At 33.7% G+C, this 20,577-nt stretch overlaps 2 protein-coding genes across 3 annotated transcripts; one reads left to right on the forward strand and one right to left on the reverse strand.

Moving 5' to 3' along the window:
* Positions 1-5,179: 5,179 nt before the first annotated feature.
* On the forward strand, positions 5,180-16,274 carry LOC107029630 (E3 ubiquitin protein ligase DRIP2). Of its 2 annotated transcripts, XM_015231063.2 has the most exons (7): positions 5,180-5,586; positions 6,238-6,337; positions 7,641-7,968; positions 8,110-8,555; positions 8,653-8,703; positions 15,083-15,155; positions 15,608-16,274. In XM_015231063.2, the coding sequence occupies exons 1-7, from the start codon at positions 5,472-5,474 to the stop codon at positions 15,785-15,787; spliced, it is 1,293 nt and encodes a 430-aa protein (XP_015086549.1). In that variant the 5' UTR covers positions 5,180-5,471; the 3' UTR covers positions 15,788-16,274. The 2 variants fall into 2 exon arrangements, with proteins under 2 accessions (XP_015086549.1, XP_027767689.1); XM_027911888.1 differs by lacking the exon at positions 6,238-6,337.
* A 98-nt stretch (positions 16,275-16,372) lies between these two features.
* Positions 16,373-17,212, reverse strand: LOC107030602 (PRA1 family protein F3-like). The gene has a single exon (XM_015231869.2). It carries the CDS (start codon positions 17,104-17,106, stop codon positions 16,576-16,578), a length of 531 nt encoding a protein of 176 aa, XP_015087355.1. The 5' UTR covers positions 17,107-17,212; the 3' UTR covers positions 16,373-16,575.
* Between the last annotated feature and the right edge of the window lie 3,365 nt (positions 17,213-20,577).

Here is a 20,577-nt window from a genome sequence, read left to right on the forward strand (position 1 = left end):
TCCTCTCCCTTTGCCAGTACAGTACACTTCTCCTTCTTTTCTCTTCTTTTCTTCCTTCTTTCTCAAATCATCTTCTACAACAAAGGCGGTGTTGTGTTGTCCTCATAATTTCTACTTTATCGTTGATATATATCCTATCAGGTAATATTTAATTAGGGTTTGAAATGTATTTGCTTGTTTATCTCCTTATTGCGCTGTTTTGACTTGTGGTTGTAGCTCATTTTGGGGCTTTTAAATATTTTATTTTTGTGGTTGCAGATACAAATGTAATGACTCCTATCAATAAAAAATTGATATTGATACATCTGACCAAACAAAGATCCAGAATAAGGCTATATCTAAAATTACTAGGGGAGGAGCGAAAATACTACACTTTTAGAAAATCTTGCAACTGAAGCAGTTTCTTCCTCTCAAGCAGAAGTAGAATTTTGTCAAAAGTAATATGAACAAAGACAAGTAGTGGAGGAAGAAGATGAAAAACAAGAAGTTGAGAAACAAGGGAAAATAAATGAAGTTCAAGAAGAAGAAGGGGAAATACAGAAGTAGTAGTTGTGGCACAACAAGAAAAAATAAATGAAGTTCATGAAGAACAAGAACTTCATGAAGAGTTCAATGCTAGTGGTGATGATGAGATTAAAATCATCAATGCAGACACTTTTTCTGTGCATCTGCAGCCTGATGCTAATGGTGACAGCATCATTAGGTCAGTCATGGGAAGACCTTTCGTCAAATTCAGGGATATCCTCAAGAGAAATCAATTGAAAGATTTTTTTTTCCAGAAGTAGTTGTTTTGATCATTTTCTTGATTTACCCATTGATTCACTTCCACGTTTTCAAATGACCATCGTGTATGAACTTTTGAAAAGAAGGTATATTTTTGAAAATCCCAATAAGAAGGATGAGATTCTAATTAATTATTATGGCGTGCCAGTTTTCTTTGGCATAATAGAGTTTGTCATGGTTACAGAGCTAAAATGACATCCTCCTGTTGAGCCCATCCCTGAATACATTGTTAAAACAGAACCACGAAGAAAAAAAATAGTTAAAGAAGTAGCAGAAGCAGGACAAGAGTCACTGCCAACTGAGGAGCAGGACTTGATGTCCCTTGTTGGCAAAAGCTTTAAAAATTCTGACTTATTAAGTTTGTTGGAACAGGAGGATACACCAAGGAAGCACAAGGAGTCATTGTTCTTACTTTGATTTATACATAATATTCTTTTGCCGAAGGATCCGAACAACAACATACTTTTAAAGTATGTCAATTTCTGTCAGGATATTGAAGTTTTCAAGAACTACCTGTGGGGTCATGAGAGCTTTCATCTAACTGTCGACTACATGTTGAGGCCTTTAAGAGAAAAGACCAGTAACTTATTTGGGTTTTCATGGGCTTTCATGGTAAAGCTGAATGTTTTTAATCTTTTTATATTATATTAAGTAATAATTCAACATTTGATTATTGACAGGTTTTCCTTTTTTACAAGCATGGGCATTTGAAGTCATTCTTTATTTGATCCACCAAGTAATTGCAACAGAAGAGAGATCATCCCCAAGGATGATGAGATGGTTGATGGCAAGAACAAAAACTGTCAAAGAAGGGTAGATCTTTTTAACCCTTTTGATGTAGTAAGTTATTATTAGTATATTACAAGCATATGTTGCTACATTTGTGTCACATGTTGCTACAGATAATTCATTTGTTGCTATATGTGACACAAATGTTGCTACAGATGAATCATGTGTTGCGACATGTGCCACAAATGTTTCTACAGATGAATTGTTTGTTGCGACATGTGCCACAAATGTTGCTACAGACGAGTCATGTGTTGCGACATGTGCCACAGTGCAATAAATGGGTCTTACATCCAAAATATTAGGTTCTTTCACCCACATTCGATTTAAAATGCACTGCAAATGGTGTCGAAATCTTCTCACTATTACTGACATATTTTTTTTCATGTTGACAATGTACATCAAGCCTTCTCTCATGGAAATACCGCCTTCAAAGATTGAAACTACGACAAGCACATACTCTACACCACGATGGTCACCTTCTGCTTTTTTTTAACCATTCTCAGTGCAATTGGATCATTACGATTGAAAAAATTAAACTATAAAAGAAACAACACATTAAGATTACAAAATAAATTGATGCAAGGTAAAAAAAAATTAAAATAGTAAAATTACCACGCCTTTTATGTATAAGGCTTCTAAGTTCTCCGATGCTATGAAAATATCATGAATGACCTGGCATGTTGATTCCTCGTCCATGTAGGTTCAGTGGGAAAGCTGGCCAATGTAACCTTTTGATATACAAAACGTTCATTACCAACTTCATTAAGAAACCTAAAACATAATTTAATAATAACTAAATCTTCTAGAGAGTAGGAAGCAACCCTTTCAACGATAAGAATTACTAGTTCAGTCGGGAGGGATTCAAAGAGGTTTTTCCTAGTTGAAACCATTTTTTACAATGAAGAATAAGAGAAGACAACTTTTGACTTATCTCTCCCTTCTTGTGTACTTATAAAGGCCAACAATTTTGAAATGTTGCAAGACATGACGTTTCAACAAAGTGAATTGAAGAGTCGTAATTATTAAACAAAAGGTATTATCTAATAGTACACTCCCACATAATCATTATTTAAAAGTATATTGGGACAGATGATTATATGTAGCAAGATTTGAGTCATATGTTGCTACAGCTGATTCGCTTGTAGCAACATTTGTTGCATATGTTGCCACATCTAATATATCTAAAAGCACACTCCCACACAATCATTATTTAAAAGTATATGTTACTACAGATGATTATATGCTGCAGTCATATGTTGCTATAGATGATTCGCCTGTAGCAACATTTGTTGCATATGTTGTCACATCTAATATATCTAAAAGTACACTCCTACGTAATCATTATTTAAAAGTATATGTTGCTACATATGATTATATGTTGCCATATATGATTATATGTAACAACATTTTAGTCATATGTTGCCACATATGATTATATGTAGCAACATTTGAGTCATATGTTGCTACAGATGATTATATGTAGCAATAGTTGAGTCATATGTTGCTACAACTGATGCGTATATCGCAATATTCATCTGTCACAACATGTGGCATATGTTGCTACAGCTGATTCGCCTGTAGCAACATTTGTTGCATATGTTGCCAAATCTAATATATCTAAAAGCACACTTCTACGTAATCACTATTTAAAATTATATGTTGCTACAGATGATTATATGTTACAGTCATATGTTGCTACAGATGATTCACCGATAGCAACATTATTTTAACTTAATGTGCGAGAGTGGGTTCCACTTAGCACATTGAATTGCCTCTTCATACACAATGTGATACACCCCATGCCTTGCCAGTTGCCACATTGCCCCACTTAAGATGCTTCCTTTCATGTCAACAATTTATAACTCACTCTTCGACTTTCTTGTTGCCTTTATTATACTAAATTACTAATGAAATATATTTGCTTCAAGTACTAAAAGTTTGTGATTTGATTAAATAATTATAATTATTTGTTATAACGAAATGAGGTATCAAACTTTTGTGATAAACTTATGTAAATGGTAACAATTAGTGGTTCAAATATGAATTAGAATAGTCATCGTAAAAAAGGATTTACATTATGACATGAGTTGAGCTATTACATCGTTGTAGTACGAACATGAAATTGAATTGCATTACTCTATTTTTGAAACACACGGATTCATGTACAATAAATTCAGCTCAACGAATGATGAATATTTCAACTCGATACGAATGATAATTGGATGCATCTCCATTAATTTCGCAAAATATTTATTATTTTTCAATAAATTAAATTTAAAATAAAATAGTACTAAACTCAGTTCTTTAATTACTAAACCACATCATTAATGCAACTACTATAATTTTTTCTCTTGAAGTATTTAAGTTCATAACATAAATCTTATAAACAATTTTTTTTTTATTTCTTAAAAAAAGAAATATTTCATTTGCACCTAATAACTAATTCAAAGGACCTTAATGTTTATGAATCATGAGTAAGAGTTACTGTTAATTAAATTGAAAACTCTATATGTCACTTAATCACACAGAGTACTATAAATTTAAATGCAACATATACATACATGGTGAGTATAAATAAAATAAATGTTTTCCTTGCACCACGAATTGGCTAACATGCGTCGTGAGTACAATTAATCTCTAAACTACCCTCTATCTGGTCCTTTTAAAACTCCGTCGTTACATATACTGAACACAAAACGAGTATTAATCAGCCCACTCCTTTCGATCATTGAGTGTCTGTACGAATATAATATATGTTAATTTATTATCTTAGTTTATACGAAAAAAAAAGTTTTCGAAGAGTTGATTATTGTGATAATATGTATTGCTTTTTCATGTCATTATTTATTCGGTGCAAAAATAATTTTTTATATCTTTTAATTTTTTAACTTATTAGTAATTGTGTTTATCGTATATTTTATGTTATTTAAAAATAAAATATTTATTTTCGCTGTTTGAATTTATATGATACGTACTAAATTTTGAGGATCAATCAAATGTTTATATGTTTGTTAAATATTATAAGTTGTTTTGTGATTTATAATATCTTTTACGTAAATTTCAAATAATAAATATGTTACTTTCTTTGCTTTAATTTATATGATACTTGTAGAATTTTGATAATCATTCAAAAAAAAGATTATGTTTTAAAAAAATTTAAGTTGTTAATTATTATGACATATAGTACATTTTACGCATTTTTATAATACATAACTGAAAATATAAGAATTTCAAATATTTTAAATTTCTAATCTTTTTGACTTATAATATTTTTTTAGGTAATTTTTAAATATTTTAAAACTGTTCTCGAATGGAAGTAGACATATCAACGAAAAAGGTGTCTACTTTCAACAATTAAGGCAGACATATCAACAAAAAATTATCTAGTTCCAGTAACTAAATCAGACATTTTAACCTCAAACATTTATCAACAAAGAGAAAAATATAATCCTTTCGTTTTAGTATATGAAACATTAAAATATTATACATTAATTTCATATAAATTAAAAAAGGAGCGAGATGAATTAACAATAGCAAATTCAATGATTAGAGTTAATATAAGTATTGGGTTTTGTTCATGAGCTATTCTCCTCACCCCTACCCACCCACCCTCACCCCCCAACCGAAAACACCGTCGATTTCGACTCTACATAGCAATAAGAGATCATTCAACAACTTCACTTTAACCCTCAAAATCTAAATCCAAACCAAAATTTCATCCAAATCTCATCAGATTCAACACTCGCAAATCTGCTGTGTATCGTTTTCTGGGTTTAATGCAGATGATAAAAGTGAGTGATGAATGAACGTAAAACTCCATGTGTGTATGAAGCTGTTTCTAGCATGCACCGCTTCACTACGTGTTATTGAGCTGATAATAGAGAGGTGGATAATATATTATGACGAATCAATTGGTGAAGGTGAAGAGAGATGTGATTGCGGCATGCATGACATGCCCTCTTTGTCATAATCTCTTCAGAGATGCAACTACTATTTCCGAATGTCTTCATACGTGTGAGTTCCTTGTCAATGTTACCTGTTTGAATTTTGAATTGGTTTCGATTTTTCCGATTGAACTGTTTCCAGTTGGTTTTACGATCTGGGTTTTGCTCTGTTTGCATTATCTTAGCTGGAGAGAGTCGTTTGCCCATCTGGGTGTTTCGTCTTTGCTCATTGTAACGAAATTGTAATAGAACATGGGAATATTTTGGGTTTTTTCAGCTAAATGGGATCCATTCCATTTGGTCAATTGGTGATATATATGGATGGTTTCGTTTCAGTAATATTTGTTTATTGATGTTGATTGACTTGATTTATTTGTATCCTATGATTCTTTTTTGGGTTTTCTGTTGCGGCAATTTGATCTCATTGACAAATTGGAGCACAGCGTAGGTGCTAATTTGTGGTTGTTGCTTTATGCCTGTGTGTTTGTAATGAGATATTTCTTTGTTCGTAAGTATTCCTTTAGAAACTTACACTGGTGTATATTGTGTGAAGCATCTTGTTGGATGCATGCCTTGAACTTTGCGTACTTTCTTCTTGTTCCTCTTAAATAAAAGCTTACTTTTTTTTGCATTTTGGTTTGGGTATTATCAAAGCTAGTAACTGCTTCTGTGAAAAAGATGACTACTATTGTGACACTGTACCTTCTGGAACTTTACTCAGTTTGCAGGAAATGCATCTACAAGAAGCTGTCCGATGAAGAAACAGAACACTGTCCAATTTGCAATATTGACTTAGGCTGTGTTCCTTTAGAGAAACTGAGGTCATATTATCTTCTAGCTCTTGTTCTTTTCCTTCTTCCGTAAATGCAAAGGTTGCTTAAGTACTCCGTTGACATATAAGTTTCTGTATGTTTATTTAGCCATAGGTTATATGTCTGGCTATACATGTTGCCTTCATACTTACTCGCTGACTCAAGATTGTTCCATGTTTAATTTGAGAACGATGTGACATGTCCACCACAGTTGGGAACTTCTTTCCTCCACCTCGTTCACCTTTCTTCTTTATGCACTCCATCTTCAAGAGACAGGCATGCCAGCTTTTTGTTGACATTTAGTTTTTTCCTGGGCTGTCTTTTATAAGGTTTGTTGTTCTTGGATATAGACGATCAGATTTTCTCTTATTGTCATAGTGCTATATGGGGTAGTTTGCTTCTAATGTGTCACAATGAATGGCTAAAGACTTAGAGTAACTCTAGTACATGTTTAATCAATCATCAATTATGTTATATCTGAAACTAGCTGGGATCTGCAATATGAATGCTCTATATCCGTTCAGATCTATTCATGCAAGTTTCACTCCAATACTACATAATCCGCCTCTTAAGGCAAATCAGGAGTTCCGTAAAAGTATAAGTTCTCTAAATTTGACAGCTGTCTCCACACTGAATGCAAGTCTCTTATCAGACTAAAAGTTTAGTCTTTTGGTGGATACATGACATAATGTTAGCTGCGACTAAGCCTGAATCCCAGCTAGTCATGTCATCTATGGATCCTTTGTTTTCACCGTGCTTTGCACTTACTAAGTTCACATTGATCACGAGGTCTTCGAGTCAACTCCCTCAATAGGTTTAGGTTTGCCTCACTCCTTTTAGTACTTTCAATCATCATAGTGATGCAACTACACATTAGTGTATTTACTTAGTGACATAGTTAAACCATTTCAGATGAACTTCTCATATTTTTTCATATGTGCTACTTGTTGCACCCCTTACACTTGTCGGATGCACTTCTCTTTTGGATATGTTAGGTCTTTCAGGCCAAATATTCAACCCATATAACAATGTTGATCCCACAACTGGTTAAATTTGCCTCTTGATCAATCTACGGACTTGGATCAGTATTTACAATTAATTCTGATTTCTGGGTACTGTTTGGAGGTTCTGCAGTCTGGGAAGTAAGACAAAAAAGTAACTAGAAGAGATTGATTTTCGAAATATAGGGAGGAAAACTTGTAAAATATGCCAAATTAGCTTCCTCTTATGCATATTATATTTACTTCTGCAGTTGAGTGGAAGATGAAATTTCCTGAGAATAGCATTTATTTTTTAAATTATTTTACAACAGGCCAGATCATAATCTGCAAGATGTGAGAGCAAAGGTATTCCCTTATAAGAGGCGAAAGGTGAATGCACCTGAAATTGTGACTTCAGTAGCGTTGCCAGTGAGGAGAAAGGAGAGATCACTCTCGTCACTTGTGGTCAGCACTCCAAGAGTATCTTCACAAACTGGAATAACAGGAAGAAGAACAAAATCGGTGGCAAGAAAAACATTACGTGGTTCCAACTTTTCAATTGAGAAATCTCTCAAGAATGAAGAAGGGTCTGGAGAAGATCAGCTGGATAGCTCTAGCTCACTTGAGACTTTGAACAAGTTCACTCAGAACATAAGGCTGGTAAGTCATGTTCTTCAGATGTTAGGTGCGGTGCCTAAATTTGGACTTTATTAGATCTTATTTTTGCAACATTTTGCATAGAACTGTGGTAATATTGTTACAGTCGATCATGTCAATTTTTTTTAATTTCTCTTTTTGCAGAATTCTTCCAGTGCTGAGCCTTCTAGTCACCCTACACCTGATAAAGAAACTGAAAATGGCAGTCAACAGTGGGAAGGCAAAGTTGATTTGTGGAAACCTTTAAATTGTTTGGTGGAAGCAGCAAACAGGAGCAAATCTTCGAGGTTTACCTCAGACGGTTCTACTGCTAAGTCAGAAGGTCTGCATTCCCATGACCGTGAGGGTCATGTCCGTAAAACTAAAGTCAAAGAACATGGACAGAAATCAAAGATCAAGGATGACAATAATAGTGATCCTGCTCCTCCAGAATTTGACAAACCTAAAAAGTCGCGTAGAATTCGCCAGAAGAAGGCATCATTTTATGGAGAGTGTGATATTTCACCGCAAACTTTTCTGGATGCAACCACTGCCAGATGTGAAAAGAGAATCTATCCAATATGGTTTTCGTTGGTGGCCTCGGAAGACCAGTGAGAATCTGATTTATCTTATAGAATTTTTCTGTTTTACTTTTTTCAGAAACAAGATTGAATTTCCCTTGTTTTAATTCTCCTTGTGAATTTTCAGGGAGGGAGATGCACCCTTGCCACAGATTTCTGCAAGTTACTTGAGAATAAAGTAAGTTCGTTTTATTCAGTGAACCAATTTTTTTCTGATGACGCTCTTAGTATGCCTGTTAGTTCTTATAATTCATAAAGGTTGCCCCAACAATATTTTAGCTGCATGAATTTTGGTTCTTACAACCTTTTAAATCTTTTTCCTCCCCTTTCTGAGGTACAATTCTGCAACTCGTCTATTTTTTGGTGGCTCTGGGGAAGTCACAGTCACGTTGCATAAAGATAGAGAATATAAGCTAATAATGGTAACTTCTTAATGTTGCTTCAGAATCACTATAACTAGACTTTTAAAGTAGGATATGCTGATGAGAGTACAGTCAATCTGCTGTGGCGACAAGCCTGGCAGTTGATTTCAATTACCTTTATTTTGTGCATCTGATCACATCTGATCAGTATGTCACATATCATTTAGGGGGCAGCCAGCAATGATCAGGAAAGATATTATCTAAATTGAAGTTGCTAATTTGACTATGGACTTGTGCATGACTTTCTTTATTCTAACATAAAATGTTAATTTAGCGGGTTATATAATCAAATAGGTCGCTATCCATTTCTCTCTATATCTTCTGGTGAAATTTTGATTTAAGTATCTATAAGAGTAAAACCTTGTCGTAGATGTACATTCCTTTAATGTTGCACGTACCTGTCAACCACTGTGTACTTCAGTAAGTTTGGTATTCATGTGATTGACCTATATCAAAATACATGTCATGCCTTTTGCTTGGCCATGTAAAATTTTCCCCTCCAAAATGAAACTAATTATTAAAGGTTCATGGTTCTATGCTTACACCTTTCAGCTTTTAACAAAATCAAAGATACTCTGTACCCACCATCCACTAAACTTGTTGAAGTGTGAAATCATCTCATCTAAAAGCTTAAGCTATTAGAGAGAGCACACTTTTATTATTTAATTGTATTCTCAGCAAGCCCCCTCATGTGCCAGCCTGATTCTTTTTATGGGCCAAACACGTGGAAATTCTTTTTGATATGGGTGGCGGTGAGATTCAATCACAGGACCTCAGCCTGCTCTTCTGCCTGCTCTGATACCATGTGTTCAAGTATGAGACCATCTCATCTAACAGCTTATTTGATTGTATTCTCAACACAGCCCATGGTTAATCTATCACCTCACTTTAGACCCATTTTTCAGAAAAGAACCCCATATTGATGACCATTAAATCAGTTGTTGTTAGCTTCATAATAGGTGGCTAATAGCCTGCTCCTCTACGGATTCTCCACTCAAATTCCAAACTTGGTTCATACGATGACTCGAACTCTTAACATGCGCCTACCACTCATACCCATTTAATGATAGCCATTGGGCATGCAACTTTTCTTCTCAATATCCAATTTACTTGAAGAGATTTAATAGATTTCCAGAAAGAATGAGGAATTTGGTCTTGCTTTTGTTATTTTATTCTAAAATCAAAAACAATATCTGCCAGAGCTCTCACATCTCTTTTCTTCTTAGTTATTTTGGTTAATGTTTTTCTATGTGGTTGATGCCTTCTGTTTGGTATCTATGTCCTTGATTTTTTCCTTCTGTTTTTTCTTCTTCATTTGATCTTTTGTTTTGTTTGATAAGGCGTTGTAGTTGTCTTTCTAGAACTGTTTGATATTCTGGGTAGATTTTTTTAATTTTCATGCTCAAGGCAAAATGCATTTTTTCGGGTATCATAAATCTAGTCCAAGGACAGTTCTGCCAAGCAAGTTCTGTAGGTTCTGTTTAGCTCTGCCTATTAATCTATATTCGTTTGTTGAAGCTTTCCTGCAGTGCTGCTTTTCCATTATTTGGCAGTTCCCACTGCATCATCTGGTAAACTTCAGTTGGGTGCTGTTTGAGCCCTTATACTAAACCTGAGAAACCCATGTGAGCAGAGAGGAACCGGAAATGGTATTCACTTAGATGACCTTGCGCCTAAATGACTGAATACAATCATAAGTGCAAAGAGTTTCATGTACTAACTAGTTTACCTATGCTATTGTATATCAAAAGGACTCATGAGAGCAACTGGCTTCAATCAGGTATTTACATATGGAACAACCAAATGAGGGACATGAGGTGTCTTATAAGAACAGTCAACAGTATTTAGTGGACTCTCACAAAGTCTTTTGCATTTGGACTTGGAGTAGCCATAGATCCTCTAAGGGATTGGAGTACAGGCATTGCTTGTTCCTTTTATCGATTTTAGTCAACAGGATGCTTACTTTCTGTCTAAGACGTCATGCACACCCCAGTTATAATTTGGTTTTCTTTCTCTGGAGGAAGTGAAATTCGGAGCATAACAAATAGGTGCTGACCACGGAGATAATGTACCTGATGGATTACTAGGAAAAAACTGCTGACCAATGCATTGTGGATTGTTCTCTTCCTTCAGGACATGGCCAATGGGAATTATTTGATAGGCCAAGTATCCTGTAGGAATTGTAGCAACTTATGAGTGAACTGTCTTGTAATGTTAGTGTAAACCATAAGCTAGTTACTTGGTTCAAAATGATAATGTTGCTTCACCTTGGGTAGTATATAGCTAGTGCTAGCAAAATGGACCCATATTTCAATAACCCACCCATAGTTAAGTGGGTTGGGTCAGTATTAATTAAAATGGATAAAATTTGGGTTCACGCCATTTTTGAACTGTATAAAATGGGTCGCTCACAAGTTATTTACGGGTCAGATATGGGTTAACTATGTTGGTATAGCTTTCTGGTAAATCACTCATGGTACAGACTTTGTCCTTCACGCCACTCACATGTTTTAAAAATCTTTGCTCAGTCGATGCTTTTCAAATAATCTGACTTTGCTCTAATTTAGAAGAGGTATTCTCCATTGTCAGCTCTCTGAGCATCTCAGACACGTGGCCACCAGAAGAAGCAACTTCTCGTAGCCTTTATACTCTTGCAGTTGAATCCAGACCGAATTTTTCTTATCTGATCTAAGAACAATTCTGAATAAATGATTTAAATTGATTTTGGTGTAACAACGTTAGAAATCATAATTTAAACTGTGAATATATTAAACCGTTCATCGGAAGAGTTTAGTGTCAAGTTTGAAAGAAGTGTGAAGTAATACTTCCAAAATGTTTAAGATGTACCTTCACCATTTATATATTAATTGCTTTAACTAAATTTAAATTTTAAAAGAGACTCCTCTTTCAATTAAACTGCTTATTATTGTAGTATATCGTGTGCTGTGATGAATAATGAATATGCAATTGGTGAGATTTGGGTCTCTACCTAGTCTGATATTGTAGTATATCAACAATAACATAAGCAATTTTCAACACTCTTCTACTTCAGTTGTTGCAATCTAAAAAAGTGGCTCCTCCTCAATTTCTGCTTTGGCAGTTGGTGCTGAGTTTTTTGACTGCTTTTGAACTTGCATACTTCTTTAACAAGACTGTCTCTTCTTCTTCTTTTTTGTTTTTGGATTTGTGCATATAAAGCACCTTGATTTCCTTGTCTTATCTGAAAGCTTTTCTGAATGTGCTTTAATTTGGACCATGATAGGGATCTACAAGGAGTGTTTTTAAGGATTGTTCTTTCATGCATCATTCCATAAATCATAGGTTTCAAGATATAATATCATCTTCATTAAATTAATTGGTTAGTTTTCAAGGAGAGACTGCTACTTGACATGTTTGAAAAGTACAGGTTAAAAGTTGGTATTGGTTAAAAATGATTGTTTAGAATGAACTCACCGATCCCTATGACTAATGAGGCTTTGATACCATTATGGGGTTTTTAAAAATGGTGGAGCAAAAAAAAAAATTCTAAATGATTGAAATTGTCTTTGTCTTTTTTTTTTAATTAAACCACAGAGGGCTTTAAATCAGGAAATCTGCAGGATAAAATTCAAAAACCTATTTTATCTCAACCTAACTAATTTAAAGTTAAACAAAGACTCCTCCTAAACTACTTATTATTCTACTAGTAAATCAGCAGCAACACAAAGAGTTTTCAACAATATAACCATATCTTAACCCATATACAAAATGGGTGAAACCTAGGGCAGGGCATAAAATACCGAAAATCGAATTACTGAACCTAATTAAAATTTTGGTGATTTCGTATTTAGTATTTGGTATTTGGTATTTTGGTATTTTGGTATGGTATTTGGGAGTATAAATTTAGTATTATGGTATTTGGATTTGGTATGAGACATTAGAACCATTTGGTATTCAGTATTTCATGAATACCGAATTATATACTAATGAAAGCCATATATCACTAGGTTCATACTCATCAGTACGAGTCCAAAGAGAAGACTAGACATAAACAACCCAAACACATATATCTTTTAGTTGTTTCAATTTACTTTTTTTGATGTTTTCGTACTTGTTGATCTTCTATTATATTATGCCTCCACATAGAAAAATAGAAATAATTGGAGCAATAATACACTGGGCTACAACTTTGATACAGTATTACCGAATACCATACCAACCGAAGTTTGATTTACCGATTACCTAAACCGAAATTTAAAATTTTGGTATTTGGCATTTAGCTTTAACTACCAATTACCGAATTATCAAACCCGAAATTTGAGAATCCCGAACCGAACACCGAATGTCCACCCCTAGTCAAACCTGTTTTAACCCGCTTAAATATGAATATGGGTGTATTGAGTTATGATCCACTTTCAACCCACCCATACTCGCCCTTGTACCGCTTTCTTCTGGTACTAGAAGTACCAGCGTTAACCCAATCTGATATGTTTGAACCGTAGGATGGCTTTTGTAGAGGGCATTATTCTTGCATAACTCCTTTTGTATTAGTTCTCCTTTTATAGGGATATGTCCCACTTTTTGTGGCATTAATATCTGAACTCGATACATTTATACTAATTTTTAACAAGTAAAACACTAGTGTACAATGGAGTGTCGATTTGTTAAACCCATTATTTCTACTTTTTCTTAAAGGGGTAGAAGCAGCAAGGTTTATGATCTAACATTACTATATTCATAGTTATACTGGTTTTCCATCTTACGTTTTTCCCAGCTACTGCAGCAGCACTTTACTCTATGATGCTCCTCAACCCTCAAAATTCTCTGGTTCCTTCCACATCAGTGCTGCTACTGATTCACTGTTCAGCATGTTTCTACTGCCAAAAGTTCGTCCAATGTTCAGAGTGATTGTTTGCTTCCGCACCTGCCATATAGATTTTTGTACTTCTTATTTTCATTTATTTCCACCCTTTGGATATATAATTCTAGTATTAAATTGTGTGACCACCTCATCTAAAAGTTTAAGCGGCTAGAGAAGATACATTTGTTTATTTGTATTAGGTCTGGAAAACGCTCCTTCATGTGCGGGTTTGACTCTTTCTTTTTTTGTCCCAAGCACATGAAACTTCCTTTTTGATAATTGGTGGATGTGAGACTTGAAGTTAGAATATTTGCTTCTCTGATACCATAAGCGTGTGACTACTTCATTTAGAATTATACATTTATATGTTAACATCCATGTTTGCTCAAATAGAAGACTATATCTCTAGTGATACGGTTAGCATGCCATGCATCGAAATATGTTTTCATAAATTAAACTAAGGTGCTTGATCTTGAACTGAAAATGATCTCCTCTTCACGTGAAGTTTGAAATAGATGGAAGCTAGATAGGACAGAATATGAAGTGTTAATTACATTTCTTTCCTTGTTGCAGTTTGGTCTATATGTTGTGACCTTATAAGGCCTCAGCAAACGAGATTATTTAATAAGAAAGAGGATATTATACTTTCCAATTTGAAATACTTATTATATACGAAACAAGAGTCCTATTTTCAGTCCAGCAAAGTTCAAAAATCACAGGGCTACCTTTTTTTAATGGCTTATAACCAACAGTACTCTGAAATAAGTAATGAAAGCATGAAGTGATGTGTGCTTATGATAAATTGATCTTGGAATTTTAAAAAGAAAAGGAATCACGGTCAAAAAGAATCTTGCAGTTTGATATCTGACATTAAAATTCCTAATAGTTCAGAAGAATGAGAAATGGAAAAAGCAGTTTTTGGGAAGATTAGTTATTGGCCTGATGGCACCTAAAATTCGCATCAGTAATCTGACTTACAAGTAGTTTTGGATGTATAACTAGCAAAAAATGTACACGAATAAAACTTGGAGGATGAAAATACAGAAAAAAATATGTAGGTAACCTGAGATAATCATTGGGAATGGATAAGCCATAGATGTTTGGCAGTGAAAGACGCCTAGAGCCAAAAAGGGAATATAGTATTAGAGGCTAGAAAGAGCAGCTCAAGTTGGAAAAGTTTCTGTTTGCCAAAATTAAGATTGAGTTAGTCCATTTGTAGGAGTAGAATCACCAATATCTTTAACATTTGGAGACAGGTATTCTTGCATATTTTCTCATATATTCCTCTTTTGCAGGGATGGCAATATTCCTGTTTGTTTCATCCAAAAATACCTGATGCGGAAGTTGGATCTTAAGAGCGAAGACGAGGTGATTCCCTTGCTTCATAGTCATTTATAAATCAATGAACACCATTAGCATTTTATGCAACCCTATATATCTTCTTTGGTGATATTAGATTGAAGTCCGGGGGACATCATTTTCTATACTTTTTGAAGACATTGGATGCAATGGTCATCCAGTCTGGTTTTGAACTAGGCTGTTTTAACAAATTTCCACATGAACTAACTCAACTTTGGGGCCGGTAACCCTCTACTTTACACAAGTGCAAATGAGGAATGGTAATGTGTGATGCTTGATGTTAAACGAAATTTCCCTTTCTGATCAGCAAGAAAGATCACCCACATGTGACAAGTATGGCAGACACTTTTTTCTTGGAAGATATACTAGTATCGAAGGAAGCAAACTCCATTGGAAAAAACATAGTAAACAATTTGCTTGTTTACTTTTATGCTGTGCTGACTCTTTAATTTATTTTGTAGGTTGAGATTAGATGTATGGGACAATCAATCGTCCCCAGTTTACCACTGAACAGTTTGGTTGATATGTGGCTTCAAACTACCCCATCTGAAAGAATACCAGCAATTATTGGTTCATCGGCAAAGGATTTTGTTATGGGACTAGCTTATGCTCGAAAGACCCCAGGCACTGCGGCATCTTGAGTTATTATCACTGCATTTCTATACTTGATAAACTACATGAGAGCTAATCATATGTTGAAGTAGCAGACTGGAATTGTTATACGAATCATTGTGCCTCATCATATTGTGAGTTGTAGACAAGTAGGTTGTTTTCAACTGCTGCGACTCAGCAGGAAATGAGGAACGAGATACCGAGGAAGATGATACTGAAATCCAAGTTGGGCCATTCTGGCCACCATGCTTTCAAGTCCATTCTCTCTCTCTCTCTCTGCAATGTGTTGTATGGTTGTACACTACCTGAGTGAATTTTGATAATGTTTTTTCATTCATGTCTTTCATATCTCAAAATCTTAATTTATATTAATTTATTTTTCCAAGGTACTAGTATTTAACCTGAAGTTTGAGGGTACATTTGGGCAACATTTCTATCTGACTGTAGAATGATGAATTGTACTGTTGTATTATAATTGTCATTCTGATATGTTATTCTTTTATCTGCTATTCTAAAGATGTCCCCACCCAACCTCTCTCTTTTATTCCAAGTAATCAAACTTCCCGCCCTTTGTTGTTATTGTTTTACAAATTCATCAATCAAAGCGCATATGATTTTCGTCAATGAAATAAAGTGGCAATATTGTGTTTGAACAATGTTTTATACAAATCAAATTGAATTCATATGAAACAATGTATTATTGATTGATTGGGTGACCTAATTAATGCATAAATGAGATTACAGAAGCAGTAGCTTTGCATTTGCTATTTTCCAGATCTGTAGGCTTCAAAATCACACAGATCTGTAGGCTTCAAAATCACACATAGGTACCAACAAAAGAGTGCAATCCACCATCAGCAGCATCTTCTTCTTCCAGAAACAAATTCTCTGTAATTCTAAAAGTTGCATGCAAAAATATCAACAGAACTCCTACAACAATCGACACCAACACATTCAACCAAACATGAGTGAGCACCAAGCTCACCACTGTAACAACTCCGAGAACAACCAGAACAATTCTATCATCAATCATACGATTAAAAACCATCAACGGTTCGTCGCGATGGAAGTAGAGGAAATACCAACCTACCGACACGATTAAGAACACAATCATTGAAATTGGATGCCATAAAATGCTTAAGAAGAGTACAACCAGTACAATCATCGCATAGTTGACCCGAAAGTGGCTCAGATTTCGCTTCACCCGAGATGCGAAATCGCTGACGGAAATAGGTAGGTTATAGGAAGACGGATGGGTCAATAGCTCTCTCCATGGACGACGACGAGCATAGAAGGTAAGCGTGCCGGATCTAGCCCGACTGAAAGAGAAGTCATAAGATGGACGCATGATTATTGTATTAGGGTTGCACTGTGATTCACGTTCAAAAGTTGAAACCTAGAAGAAGGAGATGGAATCTCTAATTGTACTTTTAACAACCAAAAAAAAATATTTTTTTTTCATATATGATTAATTATTTTTTCAAGATTCATTTTCTTTTAGCAATAAATTGTAAATATTACTATACTAACAAAAAAATGAATTACATCTATTGGGGGCTGTTTGGTTAATATATAAGATTACATTTTATTCAGGTAAAAAAAAATTACATTAGTTATACTATGTTTGGTAGAAGTTTTTTATCAAGTTGAAAAATCAACATTAACTTATATCATGTTGAGTGGGTAGGATTTTAAATATTCTATTCATGTAATAATTTTAGTGAAAATTTTATAATTGATATATATAGTACTAATAATTTCAAGTTATGGCAATAGAATATTTCTTTCAACTTGTAACAATTTTTAAAATTGCAGGTTCATAACATTTTATTAAAATAAAAAAAAAAGTACTTTATAATATCAGTAAAAATTAATTTGTTTGAAAAAAAAATATAAGGTAAAAATGAAATTATTAGTAGTAATTAATTTGTTTTCATTAATGATAAATAATGTGTGCCATAAAATTAGGAGATTCAAAAAAAAAAAGAATATTTGTTTCCCTTTTTAAACTCAAATCAGTTATTTTTTAAAAAAGCAAAGTGAAAAAAGGAAAACAAATCCTCAAATTAGTTAAATTTCTTTCTAAACAGATTTTCTTCTTTTGTTCAAAGGTTTCTCTTTCCTGACAATTTTTTCTCTAATTGTTGTCGCTCACAACTAGTTTCAATTCATTTTTTTTCTCAATAATCTTCATTTTGTTATAATGGATGGTTCTTTATCAAATATTAATAAAGCATAGTAATAGATGAGATGTTTCAGGTTAGTGTTTTTTTATATTTGTATTGTTATTCTATTTAAACGTAAAAAAAAATAATTAGGAATAATGATATTGAAAATGAAATTTTCAAACTATTTTTGTGTATAATAGATTTTAATTGTGACGATTTTTGTATGGACATTCTTTTTCTATAGATTACATAATATTTTTTTAATAGTGGAATGGATTTTGGTATGATTTTTTTTAATTCAAGGTTTCTGATATTTTTTTATTACATAATTTGTAATTGGTATGCTGTTTATACCATTTTTTGTACGATTTTGAAATTATATTTGAATGAATTGTGTTTACTGTTTACTCAATAAATTACGGTTAATTGTTTAATTAGTATTATGTTTCTATTATATCGGCATTGATTCTGTTGTGAAAAAAATTACGACTTGAGGGATGAAATAGTAATAATGTTAGCAGAATATATGTATGAAAAGTGTGTCAAAAAATGTATGAAATGTGTATATTCTATTCTATAATGTTTTATAGTATGATTTCTGGTTTAAAGGATTTTTTTGGCATTATTATGGAATGTAATTTGATAATAATAATAATGTAATGAATTTGATATACTGTTTAATTAAGAAATCACAAATAACACTTATAAGTTGGAATTATTTTGATAATCTGCTAGCATGATATTGGTATGAATAATTATGACAATTGAGTAAAAATATGTATGAATAAGAATTGTATAAGTTTGTATATAAATATAACATACATATTTTTTCTTTTATATTTGTATACAAATATAGCATATGTATTTTTTCTTTGGTGAGAAAAGACATAAAAGCACCACTGAAATTGTTTCGAATTTTTAAAAAAATACCTTAACTTTGCGGATATTCTATTAGCCCCTTAAACAATTTTAAAGTGTTGTAAATACCCCATTTTTTAAACATCCTCACTTGCAAGAAAAGAAGTTCAATCACGCACCAATTATAATCTGCCACGTATTAATTTTTATTTTTATTTTTCTTATTTTATCAACTTCATTTTCTTTTTCTTTCTCTCTTTCTTCTTCTTTCTTTTTCTCTTTCTTTCTTCTTTCTTTATTCTCTTTCTTCTTCTTCTTCATTACCCTCCCCTGTTCTCCTTTTTTCATTCTCTTTCTTCTTCTTCTTCTTCTTCATTACCCTCCTCTGTTCTCTTTTTTCATTCTCTTTCTTCTTCTTCTTCATAACCAAATGCTCCATGTACTGCCATTTTCGTCAATTCACTTTTGATTAGTCAACGGAGATCTGAACTTAGTATTTTTGAGATGTGTCAATTTAATGAGTTATTTTCTGTTAAAGCATCTATTATAAATAGTTTTTTGTGATTCTATTTGTCAATAATATTTTTCCCCAACTCTAATTTATATTATTAAAGCATCATTGAGAAAGATGATGAGGTAAATTTGTGTTAATGATATTTGATCTGCCATTAATTAAGTTTAACACATTTGAGACAATTGTAACCCAGTTTGAGGAAGATGATGAGGTAAATAATTAATAAAGATAATGATTGAAACGTGGCACTTTTCAATTGATTTTTGACAGCAAAAGTGGATCTTCACGCGCGTCATGTGTGTGTTCACAAACATGGCGAGAAAATAAATCAAAATGGTCCTTTTACAAAGATATTCAATACTTTTGTGGGGTAATAGGATGTCCGCAAAGTTAAGGTGTCTTTTTAAAAATTCGAAACAACTTCAGTGGTGCTTTTATGTCTTTTCTCTTCTTTGGTATTGAAGATGCGTATGTGATCCCTGTTAAACCTCTCCCATGCAAGAATACGTGAAATATATCAAGTTATATTTTTGAGCCTAAATTGTTGCCACCTGGTTCAAAAAGAACTGTAGGATGACTGGAACTTGAACGCTGTAAGGGTAATGTTATATTCAAAAGGTCTAAAGTTACTTGTAGTACATGTCATCAAGAAAGCCACAACAATAGAAATGTTAAAATTACCCTGAGACAAAAAAATCATATTGTATAAATTGTGACAAAATCATGTTTTGTTTCATTTTGTCTTTTAAAGTCATGTTATGTTTTGATTGTAACAATGTATTAATTGTTTTAAAAATATATATATTGAGTAATTTATTATGTAATGATGGTAAGCAATTGATACTCATTTGGTGTGCAACTGTGTAACGACCTGTTTAGTCGTTTTGAGCAGCAGATTTATTTCTGGAAAAACTGGCTAAGATTACGGACATCACGACGGACCGTCATAGGCACGACGGCCCGTCACAGATGTCTCGTTTCAGCATACTTAGAAATTCTGAAATTTGGGTACTGAAATAGACTCTCTGAACTTGGCGACGGACCTGCAGGACGGACCGTCGTGGGCACGACGGACCGTCGCAGGTGTCTCGTTCCAGAACACTTAGAAATTCTGAAATTGGGTACTGAAAATCGACTCTCTGTAATCGGTGACGGACCTGCAGGACGTGCCGTCACATCCACGACGAGCCGTCGTAAGCTCCCGTTGCAAAACACTTCAACTCTTGAGAAATTGGTACGGGAAACGAGTCTCTGACCGTCAGGACGGAGGTGCAGGACG

This window comes from Solanum pennellii, chromosome 9 (assembly GCF_001406875.1).
Source record: "Solanum pennellii chromosome 9, SPENNV200".
NCBI classification, from domain to species: domain Eukaryota; kingdom Viridiplantae; phylum Streptophyta; class Magnoliopsida; order Solanales; family Solanaceae; genus Solanum; species Solanum pennellii.

What these genes read in the sequence shown, in the direction of transcription:
- LOC107029630 (XM_015231063.2), top strand. Translation starts at nt 5,472, where the DNA reads ATGACGAATCAATTGGTGAAGGTGAAGAGAGATGTGATTGCGGCATGC. An exon ending in TCACTCAGAACATAAGGCTG is followed by an intron (nt 7,969 to 8,109) that starts GTAAGTCATGTT and finishes CTCTTTTTGCAG; the next exon opens with AATTCTTCCAGTGCTGAGCC. An exon ending in TTGGTGGCCTCGGAAGACCA is followed by an intron (nt 8,556 to 8,652) that starts GTGAGAATCTGA and finishes GTGAATTTTCAG; the next exon opens with GGAGGGAGATGCACCCTTGC.
- LOC107030602 (XM_015231869.2), bottom strand. Translation starts at nt 17,106, where the DNA reads ATGCGTCCATCTTATGACTTCTCTTTCAGTCGGGCTAGATCCGGCACG.